Source organism: Pseudopipra pipra, chromosome 8 (genome assembly GCF_036250125.1).
Source record: "Pseudopipra pipra isolate bDixPip1 chromosome 8, bDixPip1.hap1, whole genome shotgun sequence".
Lineage (NCBI taxonomy): Eukaryota > Metazoa > Chordata > Aves > Passeriformes > Pipridae > Pseudopipra > Pseudopipra pipra.
This window is the reverse complement of record NC_087556.1, coordinates 35,668,307-35,684,746: the sequence shown is the minus strand read 5'-3', so window position 1 is coordinate 35,684,746 and position 16,440 is coordinate 35,668,307. Positions and strand designations below refer to the sequence as shown.

The following is a 16,440-nucleotide window of genomic DNA, read 5'->3' as shown; positions in this document are numbered from 1 at the left end:
TTCTGGGGAATAATTCTGATGTTTCAATAGGTCATTCAGAGCATTCATTAAAAGCACTAAGCACTGTAGTATTCTAAACTCAGGTTGGTGTTTAGTTCCATGAAGAACTTCACTTTATTTGCTTGTGATGGTTCCGAGAATATAATCTCTAGTACACCAAAAAAAATAGCTTTATAATTCAGATAATCTTAACACCCAAGTAATCTTTTGCTGTTGAAATAATACTCGATAGTTCTCTCAGTTTTCTTAAGTGGCAATTACTCACATTTTGAAACTATTATGTTACAGAGGTTTAAAAATGGTATTTCCTGTGGCTTTATACACAGCCAGTGCAAGGATTTTTATGGAGCACTGAGTTCAGTGAAATATCTTTTCAAGAATGAACTTTTACTGGTGAATTTGGAAGCCCTGGAACTGGAACCCAGGCAGCAGCTCTCTGAGCTGTACTGCAGAAGAGATTTCTAGGAATGGAAAGGCTGCACATTTTCCACCTCCCTTGGAAAGGAATACCATTAACATAAATGAGTGGAGGCTGGGTCTGAGCTCATCCCTGTTGGGATTGCCAGCTGGGACACGGATATTTGTCCACGAGGAACTGGACAGAAGAGAATTAGGTCATTCTGATAAAGTGTTGATGACTTTGGGCCGTTACCAACCTTTGTGGTGTTAGAAGGCTGACCTTGAAGGTAATGGTTCCACATCCATTTGACAGTCGTGAACCATCTGTGCCTCCCAGATGTCTTTTAGCTTCAGCCTAACAATTCATGTAACTCAGAGTAAGATACTGGCATGTTTTGTACTATAGAATGCAAAAGAATCAAGGTGCATATTCCATGTTGTAGCCCTGCTTGGTAATAAATGTCATTCCATAAAAACGGAGGTGTGGAAACTCCAGTTGATGATTGCTGAAATGGAATGTATTGCCAATTGGGATGTGTTTTACAGCAACAACAACCATGTTTTCTATACTAAAGACTGGCTTTTTTTTTTCCTCCAGTTGCCACAATTACCAACTTTAATCCTTCCACCAAAGGCAGAAACCTATACTTATGATTTAAGATATCTTTCATTGGGCAAATGAACAGCCTGAGAAGTACCACACGCTTTTGATGGCTGTGTGTTGATCTCGTTGAATTCTACAGACGTTTAGGGAGGATAATGATAACAACTGACTCGGTTCTAGACGTGTTCTTGGCAGTTGCTAAGTGTTCACTTAGCTGTTAAAGACCGGATTAGGCATTGAAATTTAGCAACTCGGGCTTCTGTGCATTTAGAGAGATCTGTGCTGAAGGGCATTTTAGCCCTCAGGATTTACTGGTATTGAAGGAGGGATTAGTTAGGAGAGATTTATTAGAAGAACTACAGCTGCCTGAAATTGAGAAGCAGGAGTTAAACAAAACTCCTGCCCCAAACAACAAACCCCCAAAACCCAAACACAAGTGGCTGCAGTCAAAAATACGCTTAATGCACACTTGACTGGGAAGGTAAATAGGGAATTGGTTGAGTACCTTCAGCAAAATAGCTCTCAAGGTACAGGTTACAAAGTGCAAGGAGAGATTTCTGTTCTGCCCCACAGTTTTTCCCAATTCCTTAACATTAAAAAAATAATTTTAAGTTTTCAAAATATGTAACCTTGCACCTTTTGACTGGGCTGAAGTGATTTGATGGAAGGTGGATGGTTTGCTACTTCCTAGGTGAAGAAAATTCTCATCCTATAACTTGCCCATTACGTTGTTATTTGAAACTGCATAACGGAATATTTTTCAATGAAACCTTGGCTTTAATCAATTCTCACTTCATATTTTTGTTTAGGTTTTTGTTTGTTAATAAATATATGTGAGTAAAGAGCTGAATTTTTTTTTAGAAGTGAAATTTTTGACGTAAAGTTTCAGAAGTAGAAATGGTCTATTGTTTGATATAATAACTATGAGGATGTACTCTGTTTACAGAAAATATCCAGTGCTAATTTGAAGAATGATTGAATTTGAGTCTTGCATCTCTGTTTTCTTAATTTCTGTACTTATTCCTATGACCTGGAGCATCTTAAGATGCTTGATTAATACTAAAACATGGTAAACGTGGCCAGTCCTTCATCTGATCCACGTGCCCAGTGGCATTTGTCACTTAGAGGATGATTGAGGAAAGCAAATTGTTTTAATTGGGTTTTTTTTATTAAGATAAGCCAGTTGTAAAAGGATTTGTGAGCAAGCCTGGTATTTTTACACAGGAGTGATGCCCTTAAAATAATGTTTTTCATCTGTCCTAAAAAGAATTCAATGAGTGGTGGCTCAGAGTGAGCCTCAGGGATGTCTTTGTTTCTTAGCAAAATACACAATGGTCTCTTTTAGGTATGTCTTGCAAGGAAAACTTTGTGCATCTGTTTGAAAAGTTTTAGAAGGCCACACCATTGTCTCTTGGTAGGAAGCTGGAATTTGGGTGTGCTGTAGTATATTTAACCCAATGACTTGTCAACCTCATATTGCTGATGTTTTGAGAGCTAATTGATTAAAAAGACAGTGTTTCAGGGATTTCTTCATCCAACCTCGAGCTCTTCAGGGCATGTGATGTGACTAAAATATGAATGTCATTTAGAGTAATTGGATATCTTCCCTACAGCACAGTCTCATTAGCAACCTCCCTTGGGAATAAATGTTTATCTGCAGGTAAACACATGTATACATCACACACATGTGAGTTTGCAGGATTGACTGATGCTGACATGTTCTCTGTGTGTGCCATGGTCAGATCCTGGTGTAAGTAAATAAAAGCTGTTTCTCTGCATGTTTACAATGTTAAGATTTTAATCAGGTTATGAATATGCATGAAATAATTTAGCATGGAAGGTTCTTTTAGGTAGCTCTCTTTGTCCTGGAGTGGTGATCTGGATATTGTGGATACGTTGCCCTTAGAGATGACACTAAATATTGTCTTGTTAACACAGACAGAAAATCAATCACCTGAGGAAATCCTACAATGCTGCAGTTTTGCTTTGCTCTTCTCACAGACTGTGCTTGCCTTTTCTCTCTCATGTTTGGATGTTTGGAGGATAGACTGAGCTGAGAATCATGAGGAGCTGGAGATCTGTAGGGAACACACACAAAATAGACTGAGAAGAAATCACCAGTCTGAGACATTCAGATTTATTTCCTCACTCTGACTCAAACCCTGCGAAATTACACAAATCAGTTGGACCAAGAATTGAAAGCACCTTTTAAGCCTGAGCTCTATAGCTGAAGGTTTCAAAGTGAAGTAGGTGTTTGGCCACCTGAGCTTCTTGGTCTTTTTGTGTCCTACCTTCTCAATTTGAATATCTGATAATTCTGACTTGGTTTGGAACCTGAGTTTTGGCTTCTGATCCAAACAGCTTTGGACTTCATTTCTGTGTACCCTAATTTCTCACCAAGAAAGTGAGAGCAATACTTCTTTTGCTCACCCTTCCTTCACTTAATTGATAAATTCTGTGTTGGGAGATAGCCAACACCCTTGAACAACTTCAGAGCTTTTTCAGTGTTGGTTTTGTGGGAAATATTCCTCTTTTTAAATTTAGAAAGATGGCATGAACTCAAGGAACAAAGGAACAAGGAAGAATTTATTCAATGCATTGGGTCTTTCTCACACCAAGTTTCTGGGGAAAAAGACACTTTTGGTTTAATTTCCATACATTTTATAGTTTCACAATATCCTCACCCTTTTCAGATAAGTTTAATATATTCATTTCTGCCTAAAAAGGTTTCTTTTCTCTGAAAAGGGGCTTTCCCTTCTTTCCATTGGCCGCTGGACATCCTCTGTCAAAAATTATGGATCTTCCTTTGTTCTTAGCTGAAAGAGAGAAGAGAAACCCCCCTGTGTACAAAATTCTCACATGGCCCCGAAAGATTTTAATTTTTAGGAATTTTTATATTTCCCTTATCTGGCCAAAAAAGTCCCTGACACCCAGTCCCAGTCTGGGATTTGAATTTCTTACAACTTCGCGATACACCTATAAAAATAATATTTTTATTTCTCATATTTCATAGCTAGTAATGATACTAAGAAATGAGAACACTAAGATGTTTGCTAACCTGTTTCAAAATAGGTGCACTGTTGTGAACCATAACTGACATGTTAAAATGAGGGGAAAATTTAGTTTTGTGGCACAGGTTGAAGTCTAGTTCACTGACTGGGGTTAACAAACAGTTAAGGGAAAGACCTGCTATAAAAAATGACAGCCTCTTTGGTGCTCAGGATCTGAGAACACGGATCAAAGGTTGCATATTGAGCTCCAGTGGCAAGCAACAGACTTGTTCCAGTGCTCAGCAGAGTCTGTGGTACCTTTGAAGTGATGGGAGAGTCAGACATGGAGCTTCTGAATGTAGCTGATATATCACAGAGTAACCTGAATTTTAGCTGTGCTCAGCACTGTGTCCTTGACAGGTTACTGTAAAAACAAAAGGCCCTAAATATTTATTCTCCCTGGTGTAATGTATGAAGCACACAACCAAAGAACCCTGTGCCTGTCCTGATGTGGGAGGCAGATTTGCTGGCAGGGCTCGTGACCCTCGCTGGGGCAGCTCATGAGGAACTGCAGCCCTGGGCAAGGACTCCTGGAGGAGTTCATGGAGAACTGGCCCTGGGAGAGGGACCTCAGCATGGAGCATGGACAGTGTGAGGAGCCCTGCCCTGAGGAGGAAGGAACTGCTGAGGCAACATGGGATGATCTGATCACAGCCCTCGTTCCCCTCGTTCTCTCTCTGAGAGAAAATCAGAGTAAAGCTGGGAGAAGGTAGGGATGGGGGGAAGGTGTTTTGAGATTCAATTTTCTCATTTTCCTACTGTGATTAGACTGGTTTCCCCCCCTCAAGGCTATTTTGCCCGGGGTGGTAACTGTGGAATGATCTCCATCTGTTCTTATCTCCTCCCAAGAGCCTTTCCATGTATTTTCTCTCCCCCATCCAGCTGAGGAGGGGAGGGATGAAGTGGCTCTGGTGGGTACTTGGCATCCACTCAGGGTCAACCTGCTGTTCAGATACTTGGTGTTCCACTTTGTCAGAGCTTCTGTTTCCATCATTTTCGTACTGTATTTATTAGGGTAGGATTTTACTGACTTTGCTAACAGTTTTTCAGGAGAAAATATGCTTGTCTTTTTGTGCAGATTTTGGTCAGTGCAGAGATAAACTGTTTTTACAGACTGTTGTATCAATACTTTCAGATTGTGGAACGAATTTATTTCATTTGTCTTCCCCGAGTCCCGTGGGAGGGGGGGGAAGGGAAGCTGGAAGGGGATTTAATGGCAGGAATTCTAATTGTCCTACTAATAGGCTGGGATCTCCTTGGCTAAACTCACAGCTGAATACACGCTAAAAAAGGATGTTATTGTAGATGCCAAAGCATCTGCTCCAGATTTTTTGAGGAGTAAATGGTGACTTTGTGTCTCTTCTTGTTGAATCCTATTTACTCACAGACTTTGACATGTGTATTTGTTTGCTTCTAGCCCGATTGAGGGTGTTTTATAGTGAGAAAGCTACTGAGACTGATGGGGCTCTCGTAGGGGAAATTTTTCTTTAATAAATTGATTTTTATATACTTTGACCTAAGCACAGTCAAGATAGGACACAACTGTGATTCTGATGGGAAAGGCTTTTAATAAAGGTATGATCTTTTTGCTGAGAATGCACTCATCTGGCACAGTAAATCAAGATCTTTATGGTCTCCCAGTCTGTCACTGACTTTGAAAAGTGAGTACTTGGAAAGAACTGGCAGAATTTTTGATGCTAGAAGTGGATCAAGGATTGTATTTAGTGTGTCTTGTAACTTTTTTTGCACAGTAAGGACCGTGCTGACACTGAACAGGGGAGGCTTGAGTGCCACATCCATATTGGCAAGGATTAAAGGACAAAGTCTGAAAGCTATGCAAGAAACTCTGTCAATGATTGAGATGATTCTGTAAAAAAAAAAATAGATTAAGACTATTTCTCTGTTGAAAATCAGATTGCTGCCATCACTGGGTATTGCATTTGTTTGTTTCTCTGCATTACGAAACAGTTTTACCATCCAAATGGCTAAATATTTTCCCTGTTAAAATACCACTGAATTCTAATTAAGAGTGCCTATAGATAAAATGCATAAGTGGAAATTGTTTTGCTGTAGGGTGGAGTAAGAGGGTTGACAACTGGTGTTTTCACAGTAAGTGGATGATTAAGATTAATTATGTAGGTGAATTCCAGAGAGCTGGGAAGAGTGAGGAAGATGGTAAGAGTGGTGTAGAAAACATGTTTTTCTGAGAAAATGTAGAAATAATTGAGCTGATTAATCTAGAAATCTGAGGGGACATGGCAGTAATTTTCACATGTAAGCAGCTCCATGAAGATGTGTGGAGAAGACAAGCTGGGAATTGCACAGAAAGAAAAGATTTTTAAAATAGTAACAAGGGAAACTTGGGCTGAACGTGGGGAAATACCAACTAATTGTGAGGACTCCAGTGCTGTGATAGATCGCCTGAGGCACGTGTGGAATCCTCCACCAGTGGAAATTTTAAAAAGCAAGTTACACTGAAGTGTCTTGGGTGTATTTTACACCAGCTTTTGCTTTGTTGTGAGGAGACAAGACTGGGTGGTCTTGTAAAAAAAAAATCAGCTTAGTGGCCTGAGGTTTATACTGCCTGAAGCTTTCCCAGTGTGCAGGGAAAAGTTTAAAGACATTATAGCAAAATGTCTTGATTTTTGACTCATCATGATGGGCAGAGGAGGAAACAGCAGCACCAATACGAAGTTATTTGGAGAAAACTTCAGCAAACACTGAACAGAAGCTGAGTGATGGCAGAGTCTGTGTGCTAAATATTCTGCATTGATGAGACTGGGGGGACAATGAAATCCTAGATTAGGTGAAATGTTTTACTCTGCAATCTTGGCAGGTCAACATTTTACCCTGTTTAGAGTGCAGAGTTTTTCTGCTTCTTTAGGTTGTGTGATGGAGGTGTAAATGATATAATGGAGGTGCAAATGATGGCTCAGAAATAGTTCAGCTCTGAAGGGTTTGTGGCCTCTGTGGTGAGAGCCTGGCAAGTGGCAAACAGCAGAGGAGAGGATCATTTGATAGAAAGTGTTATATTTTCATTAGCTGCCAATTTTCACTAATGGGAGAACAGATCTAATAGCCTGTCTGTGCTCTCACAGCCTGCAGAGAGAACATTAATAGTTTCCTTCGTCTGCTGTCCAAGGTGCTTTCCAGGAGTGTAACTGTTGTTATTGGACTTCAGTGAGTGCTACAAAATGCAAAAAGTGATGTTCTTATTCCCCATTATTCTAATTTACTATTTTTTTTTAATAGTTACTAATACTCTGGAACATTTAGTGCTCACACAAGTTTTTTTGGGCTGAGTGGTTTTAATATAGTTGGATTTGATTGTGAATATCATTAAGCAGATCATGTTTTTTTTTAATCCCAAGAGAAAAAGGAACTCATTGCCTACAGCAACTGTAAAGGAAAAACTGGAACAAACTTGTAAATTTGTATTACATTTACTAAATAACTTGGCCAAAAAAAGTGTCTTGGAATTAATACCGAAGTGTTTTATTTTAAAATGCATTTTTTTTATTTAAGCAAGTTGAATGGATGCCCAAACAAAATATTTCAGTTTGGGTTGAGATGGTCTGCTTATGTTTGAACAAAAATGAATGTTTTAATTTCACACAAAGAAACTCTTGCTGGAGCCTTCTAGACTGGACCTCAGCATTTCTCCTCTCTCCTGCTTCCTTATGAGCTCTTGAGTTTCTAATCCAAAAAAAATGGTCTGAAAATGTGTTTGGTCACTTTTTTTTGGACAATTTTTTTGATACTGCTTAATCCTCCCTTTTATTGAGATTGCATCCCTCGGGTGTTGGTTCATTATTCAGATACGTGCTTAGTTGATTGAAGCATGTAAGATGAATTCTGGTTTTCATTTTAGGATCATGTACAGCTGCCAGCTTTGACACTTCTAACAGCTACACCAGTGTTCCTACACTGAGCATTTCCTTTCCTTCTGCTGTCCCCTCCCCAAACACACATTAAAATGGCTTTTGTGGAATATTTTGTATGGTAGAGTATATTTAATAAAAACAGAGCACAGAGGCAACAATTAACCATAAATAATGTTTTTTATTAACTAAAATGAGAGATAATGCAACGAAAGCAGGAACCAACAGTCTTCACTGTGTTGATACCTGTTATTTGTGTAAAACTCTCTGTGTGACAGCACTGCAGCCGTGCTGGGCTGCCTGAAGTTTTGCACACTGCCACAGTGAGGAGCAGCTCTGACCTGTTTGCCTTGTGCCTGGAGTGCCCCAGTGCTCCCTGTGAGCAGGGGTCACAAGGGTTGAGCTGCTTTTTCACCTCAGGAGCGGCCAAACGCCAAACCAAAGATGGTTTTTTGTTTCAGAAGGGTTTCTTTGATATTCTGCTGACGGGAAAGCAAAGATCACTTTCAACCTCAGGTCACAGAAAGTTTTAAAAGTTAAAACCAAGCCAAAATATGTGACTTTGAGTCATTTTGCAGTGATATTTTTTTTTCCTGTTTCAGTATAGCCACCCTTGGTGTCTGCTCCTCTGTTCAAAGCTGCAATGCAGCATGACCAGCTCTCCCCTCTTTCCTTCCTTTCACCTTGCTCATTCCCAAATATTCCTGTTCTTTCAGGAAGATAAGATGGTTAAAAGGTGTATCTAAACGAGTTAAGTAGTTTACTGCCTGGAAAGCCATTTTTATTCTCACTGAATGTGAGAGTTTTCTAAAGTCAGTCACCTCACAGTGGCAATAAGGATGCTCAGTGATATTTGCTTTCAAAGTGCTCAGCCCCTAAGCAAGGAGAACATATGGATTGGAAGGTTAGGGATTCTTTCAGGTGCACAAACTCCTTGTTCTTGGGCTGTTCATGCATGCACAGATAGTCCTTTCCCTTTCCTCTTAGCTTTAAATTATGTCACAAGAAAGAAATTGTTTACTTAGAGGGAGTTCAAATGCCAGAGCTTGAGAAAACAGTAGAAATACAATTTAAGTACTACTAAGAAAACTAACATTAGGTTCTAAAAGTCCAGGCTGTTCTTTGTTTTTCAGCTTTTCAAAAGACTGTTCGTTCACTATTTCATAGCAGATATTCTGAGGACATAAGAAATAACATATAAATGAGATATATAAGCTGCAGGACTCCTGTTGTGAATCTATATTGTTTTTAGTTTAAGATCTGAGCTTTTAGCTGAGCCAGGACTCCTCAGCTGTTGCCTCCTTGCTGATTCTTGTAACTCATATTGTTTCTTGAAATCAGAAGGCACAAGAAGGAAGATAAAATCTGAGCAGAAGTTTTGGGTCAGGTTTTAACCTGTTTCTGTTCAGATATAGATTCAATGTGGGTACCTGTGGCACGAGTCAGGTGCTGTAGCAGATTTAGGAACAGTAATTCAGAGCCCCTGACTGGCACAGACTCTGGTTAAACCCATCCTGGTTGAAAAACCTGTCTTGCATCATGGTTGGTTTTGTTGGATCAGTAATAGCACCGGTCACCCTGACTGGGGTCAGAGTAAAGAGAGTGGCCATTCATCTTTGGGAGAGCTCATAACCTGATATATGTCTGTAAAATCAATGGGGGTGTGAGGCAAATCTGGGAAACCTGCTAGTGAAGGTGAAGAAAAATACTAAAAACCCCCTTTTTCAGCACAACTGGGAAGTATGACTGCTATGGTAATATCTGCATTTGTAAAACTGCATCAGAATTTAGTTTCAATCCCTTCTTAATCAAAATGATTTCTCATATATCTGAAGGGCTAACGTGGGCATATGTGCTAATTAAATGTCACACTGCAATTGGTAGCTAATTTAAAATATTCAGATATATTTTCCATTGAGTCATAGTGACTCATCTGAAGCCAAACCTGCCCTCAAGAACCAGTCATCTACTTGCCAGTGATCTGAAATAAGAAAACCAAAACAATTGCTCTTCCCCTTTGCCTTTATCAGTCCCAGGATTTAATTCCATTGACGTTTGGCTCCTCTCTGGATAAAAGTGCACCCACTGAATTAAAAGTGGGGGAAGGCTGTGTACTTTCAGATCAGAGTATCAAATGTGATTAGGAAGTGGTATAAAGATTTTGGGTTTGGCTTCTCAAAAGTACAGGAGTTAAAAAAGATCTATGAACCTGCTCTGTTGCCACAGGTGTACTGGGCACTGAATAGGGACTGAATGAAAAATGCCTCCTGCAACCTTTTTTCTTGCCAGGACTCCTCCCAGCCTTTGTAAATACTTGCACCTACAGACAAATTAAAAGAGGCATCAGATCTCACTTCTGTGGCAATAAAAACGCTTCTGAATTTTCTTTTTTGGGTGTTCCTGCTGAATATTAACTACTCTGTATCCTGCAGGACACTCAAACCCCATAAAGCTCTATATCAGGATTGTACATTGTTAATCAGAAGTAGTGGGTGTATACACTGCATGGCATTGTACTGGGAAACAAGTTTTTAACTGTGAAGAAGGTAGAGATAATTTATTGATGCAGCTGCTTCCGTGTCAGTGTGAGTGTACATTCCTTAATTGATTTTAGTGCAGCTAAAATGATGTTTGCAATAGCACATTTCCATAAAAGCCTATGAAGAATAAAACTAATAAACCATTGGTTTCTGTTCTGATGTACACGCTTCTTTTGCACTCAGCATCTGTTGCAATATAAATTCTAATATATTTTTTAAATAACTCTTTCCTTTGATTTCTGTGGAGAAGTTAAAGCTCTTCCTTTCCTACCTGAATGTTTGCCAGCCAGCAAAACTTGGCATCTGGAAGTACCAGTCCAGAGCAAACTGGAGCATCAGGAGTTTTGCTTTGATACTGGCACTGACACTTCCTGCTGGAATGGTTTTCCCTACTTTTGGGAAATAGTGGCAGAAAACATCAAATCTCTTGATACCCAGTGTTGTGCCTTAACCACAGGGAAAGTTTTTTCTTCTATCCAACTAAAGTTTATGTTGTTGAAGTTATATTTTTAATTCATGGCAGCTTCTTCCTTGGTGAAACTGCAGTTCTTCATTAATAACTGAGTCTTGGCCCTGTTTGTGTACCCCTTCTTCATGGCTGAGGAGCTGTGGATTTCCCAGATTACTTTAGATATTGAATGTCTCACATCTCTTTCCTTAAGGAAACCTCTGAGCTGGCACAAAGCTGTCTCACTGTGCTGATGTGCACAGACAGCAGCATTTCAGAACCTGAACTCGTCCAGCTCCGTGGGGAGCAGGATGATGGGGACAAACCACAGGCATTGTTTCTTATCTCACCTCATCACTCTCTCTGCTTCAGTTCTGTGAATTCTGCATTCCAGCCACACACCACTTCAAGCTTTTCATATTTTGTCTGTCTTTGCAGGAGTTTGTGAAATAACTACCAAGAAGTTACATTTTTCTATAATATTACCTATAGGGAATAAACAAGCCTAGGTTTTCTCATGGCATGGAAATAAGTTGTTCTCTCCAGGTATATCAGATAGCATGACATGAAAGGCATTTCCCACTATAAGCATGCTTCAGAATGGATAAGCTGAAGTCCTGGATTTAAATGTGAGCAAAGAGAATGTGGATAAACAGTGTTCAATGCAGTGTACACAGCTGATGGATGTTTAGGTTCTGTTTAGCCTAAATCACTTGTGGGAAACCCCTAAAGCAAATTCTGGCTTTGAGGATATAATTTTCTTATCTTCCCAGCTGTGGTGCCTTATGATGTGTTGTGTTTTATGGCTCTTCCTTCAAAAGTTTGGGGCTGTGAATCTGTTGTGTGAGAATCCCTCACTGAGTTCTGTGTTGTGTAAATACACTGTAAATAGGCCAAGCAATACAGAGCCCTGCTGACAACTCCAGCACCCCTGACACTGCTCACAACCACGCAGTTTTCGTGTCAGAACAACCTGTTGCACAATTTAACACGGCAGGTACACCATATATATATGTATATATATATATATATATATAAACTTAATTATTTCTTCTGCAGTAAAATAATATATTACATCAGATTAAGTTTCTCCTTTCTTTCAAAAAGAGTCCAAGAAGAAAGGAGACGTAGTCCTTTTTTTTTACTTTCAAACTATAGTTCTTCTAAATTACTTTCTTGTGGCACTGTTAAATATCTCTTATCTTGTCTTTATCCCCTGTTTTTACTTCTTGGAAATCCCAGCTCCCTTGAGTTCATGTTCCTTCTCTTCTTGCCATCCCATATGTACTGCTCTGTCCTCTCAGGGATTGTCACTTGGGAAAAGCCTTGTCTGCAAGGGACAAAGTAAAAGGCAAAAATTCCCAGTTCCCACTCTCCCCCTGCCAACCAGCTGCGGGCTGTGCTGCTGAGGGCCAGGCAGTGGTCAAGATATTTATGTAATGTTCAATTCATGCACTTTCCAGTGAATGGTTTCATAAAAAATCCCCCCCCAAAAGTGTTATTAGTCCATATTATCACAAAACTTCCGTGCACTTTTACCTGGGTCTGGCTGTGATGTGGTGCTTGCATGAAATGATCTTACAAGGGCTCTGTGCTGTTAAATGGAAATGAAGCTCATGAACCTGGGAATTGTCCAGAGCAACTGCAGAGATGTGGGCACCTGCTGCTCAGGGATGTTTTTAATGGAATTAGGGCTCCTGTTTCCCTTAGCTTGCTTTGAAAGTCACAGTTAAAGGCTCTTGAAGTTCATGGAAGTCCTTTTATGCCCGAAACATAAATATCATCAGGCTGAAGTGTTCAAAATCATGCCTGTTAAACTGTTAAAAACGTTGGACAAATAGGTAAATCTGAAGAAAATCCCAGGCCAAAAACCTAAGACTAAATTTTTATGCACTAATACAAAGGGTTTTTTTTGCCCACCTGCTCCCAGGGGACGTTCCGTGGCTGGGTTTGTAATTCCAGCCGTAATAGAAAATGTCTAGAAATCAGCTGTCTTTATCTGAGGAATACAATAATTTCTAGCAGCATCCAGTCATTTAAACAAGCTTGTGCTGGCTCAGGAGTAGTGATAGACTGTGCTTTGGGTTGGGATGAAGGGACATAAATCACCAAGTGTCAGGCAGCTTAGAAACCAGTGTGTCCTCATGACTGTTTAATAGAGTACAAGGGGAATTGCCTTCCAGCTACTGAAATCTCATATCCACTCACCCATTGGTGAAGCTTTAAAAAAGAAGGGAATTGTTCTCTTATGAGTCTTGGCATAAAAATTTAATTAGCTGTTGAGCTCTTTCAGAAGATTAAAAAAAAAAAGTGATTTCTTTTTATACAGTCACTTTGCTTTAACTGTTTACTTTCTATTTCTGTGTTGTTCACACAGATGGCATCTGCAGCCTTCTGCATCTATTTTTTTTCTCTCCTTCAGTAGTGATTTTGAAATTATTTTACCCAGTTTCAGGAATTTTATTTTTTTTTTCATTTGTTTCAGCATATTTGAACACTGTTCTTGGAAGACATTCAGAACAAAAGCCAAAGAGATAAATGAATACATAATCAGATTTATATATGTAGTGGATACAAAACTTGTTACATCAAATAATAATAATGATTACTGTCATTGATAGATTTGTTGAAATTACTCATTGTTTATATGAGTACAGATGAGTATGTATTAATCAGAAAATCAGTCCTCAACTGAAATCAGATATTATTTATATTATTTATTATAGTTTCATCTCATTAGCACATCTGTTATTTTGCTCTCAAAGGCATTAAATCTTATGACAGTGCATCATAGCCAGGCCTGTGACCCTACTCAGCAACTGAACCCTTTCAACCAGCAGTTAATTGCTTTTATATATTGCCATCAATATCTTTAAAGACTGAAACCAAAAATAATATACTTTAGGACTCAGCTGAAATTTAGAACCAAAGTTGCTTGCATGGTTTGGGATTTGACCTTTATTTTTCTAGTTGAAGAGAGAAGTGTAAAATGAATTTTTCATACATGTTGTTTATTTCCTGGAACTGTTCTTTAGAAATGTCTTCCACTTTCATGTCTTGCACAAGCCATTGTTTTTTTAAACTTAAAAAAAAAAAATCAAGTTTTAAGCTTAAAAAAATCGAGTTTTCTTTCTGAAAACCACCAAAACAAAGTGTTTTGACACTTCTGAAGCTCCCCTTGCACCTTCTTTGGAGAGCAGGGTCAGACTCTGGATTTGAAGGAGCTGAGTATAACAGCAAATATTCTCCTTGCAGTACGAGACTCCTTAAGCTTCCAGAATAATCTTGTTGTCCATGGAGGTCAGTGAAGGAAAAACAACCATTGTTACAAGTGACAAGAGCGTGTCCTTTAGGAAAGGAAGGAGAGGCCAGTTGGGCTCTTTTGCACACTCTGTCTGGTGGGAGTCTGGCTGTCCTCAGGTGAAGGGGGTCAGAAAATGATAGGAAATTTGGAGTTGGAAGAGACCTCTAAAGGTGATCCAATTCCAACCCCCCATGGGCAGGAGTGTGGCTGGAAAGTGGAGCTGATGCTGAGATCTGAGACCACAGTGAGAAACAGAGAGCAGCAGGTCAGCCCTCAGAAGGGAGAGAAGGAGGATTTCCCAAGACCCAGAAGACTGGGTAAGACTGTTTTTTAGGAAATAGCTGACCTGGCTGGATTTGAGGACTCATCTTCACTGGGGGAGAGTTGCATATATAAGTATGGTTTAATTTTACTCTGCTTTAAAAATCGCTTTGAGCTTTTTCTCCTTACAGAGGCAGTTGACGTGCCTGTTACTGGTATAAAACCTGGTATTACAGGAGAGGTTTAAAGCCCTTGGGCTTAGGAAAATTTACACTAAGAAAAGCTTTGAGCTGCTGCATTTCTGTGTTCTGGCTGGGCTCACTGGGTGAGACCAGTCTGCAGAAAACTGGTCCCTGTGCCTTCTTTCTACAGCCTTTCTTTGAGTGCCAATAAACCAGACCTGAAATGAGCAATGCAGAGCAAAGGCCAGACCTCCCAGGATGTCTGATAGGACTTAAAAGCCTAAAAAACTTAAAGAACAGTGAAGGACTGTGGAAAAAGGAGTGTGGTTTAAATGAAGTGAGACAAATTATGCAGCCATAAAAGGTTTTTGAATCTTAATACAGTCAAAGATCACAATTCCTGCTTTCCCTCTCAGTGCATGCTGAAAGGTACCCACACAAATAATTTACTTTCTATCAAGCAGTGTAACCTCAACATTTTATTTTGATGCTCTTCATTTCAAAATAATACAGTTACAAAACCACGGGGTTTTTGGCTTGTTTGGATGGGTTTTTTTTTTTGCTTGCTTTGTAAGAGAGCTAAATGACATAATAATGGAATTAAAACCAGTCTGTTTTGGTAGAATGAGACTTTTCTGGCATAACTAGATTCTTCTTAAGCTTGACAGCCCATTCTGTTTTAGGAGTAAGTCTCTTTTGGAGATACCCTCTAAAGTTATCTCTTCTTTCCATCAGTAGAAGGAATTGTTTGGGCTGCTTCTTTATCCCTGCTTTGTGATCCTGCAAATACAACAGTCATGCTTCAAAGTCTGAATCTTGGCATTTGAAAGACATTTTGGATTTGATATCTAGTATAAAATTTCTTCAGGGTAAAAGACCTGCTACATGGATTTATCTAATCCCACAATGTTATTTGCACACTTCTCCTACCAGAAAAAAACAAACAACAAAGAAGGCAATTTATTCTCCACAGCAGTGTTTATGGAACTTTTATAAAGTTGTGGAATATAGACTTTTAAAAGCCATTTCTGAGGGGTATATTTGTAAGGATTCTATTACTAAAAATCCATGAGGTAGGATAGCAATGTATGAATAAGGATAATTCATACATATTTAACTTTGGGGGAAGTTTTGAATCAGCAGAACTCTTCTGGGGTTTTTGGTCATAATTTCCAACTGTGAAAAACTTGTGTTTTTAATTGTTGTTTTCAGTTTTACAGAATTTTTGGATCCATTCCAGCGGGTGATCCAACCAGAAGAGATCTGGCTGTACAAAAATCCCCTGGTGCAATCAGACAACATCCCTACACGTCTCATGTTTGTAAGTACCAAAGGCTTGTTGGTCATTTGATGACTGTAAACTTAAGTACACTTTCATTTGTTAAGCAGCAGGAAATCTTTTGGAAGCAGAGGATGTTCTTTTTAATTCTAAGGACAACTATTTACCAAACCAGGGATGTCCAAAATGACAAAACGTAGCAAATCATGGGGAGTGTGTAAAAAGCAGCATTGTCAGGTGGCTGAATTTATGACTGTTGATTTTTCAGTTTAAGAGTTAAGGTGGTTTTAGCTTAGAGGAATGCTAGAGAAATGAGTGGAGAAGCTTTTTCAATTAGCTGGTTGGGTGACCTGACAAAACCTTGCCATGCTTTTGTTAGGTTAAGTGCTTAAATTCTGAAATCCAGTTTGGTTTAGGCTTGTTAGATACTGAGATACTTGACTCCAAAGAGTCCTTTTATGAGGTGACCATATATCCCAGCCTTCTAAGGCA

General features: G+C 39.3%; 1 protein-coding gene across 1 annotated transcript in view; it reads left to right on the top strand.

The window, feature by feature from the left end:
- Window positions 1-16,440, top strand: part of PLPP4 (phospholipid phosphatase 4) — a 52,356-nt gene that overhangs the window by 2,035 nt on the left and 33,881 nt on the right. The window contains exon 2 of the mRNA XM_064663666.1: window positions 15,882-15,990. Coding sequence (XP_064519736.1) covers window positions 15,882-15,990 — 109 coding nt within the window. The remainder of the gene's footprint in view (window positions 1-15,881; window positions 15,991-16,440) is intronic.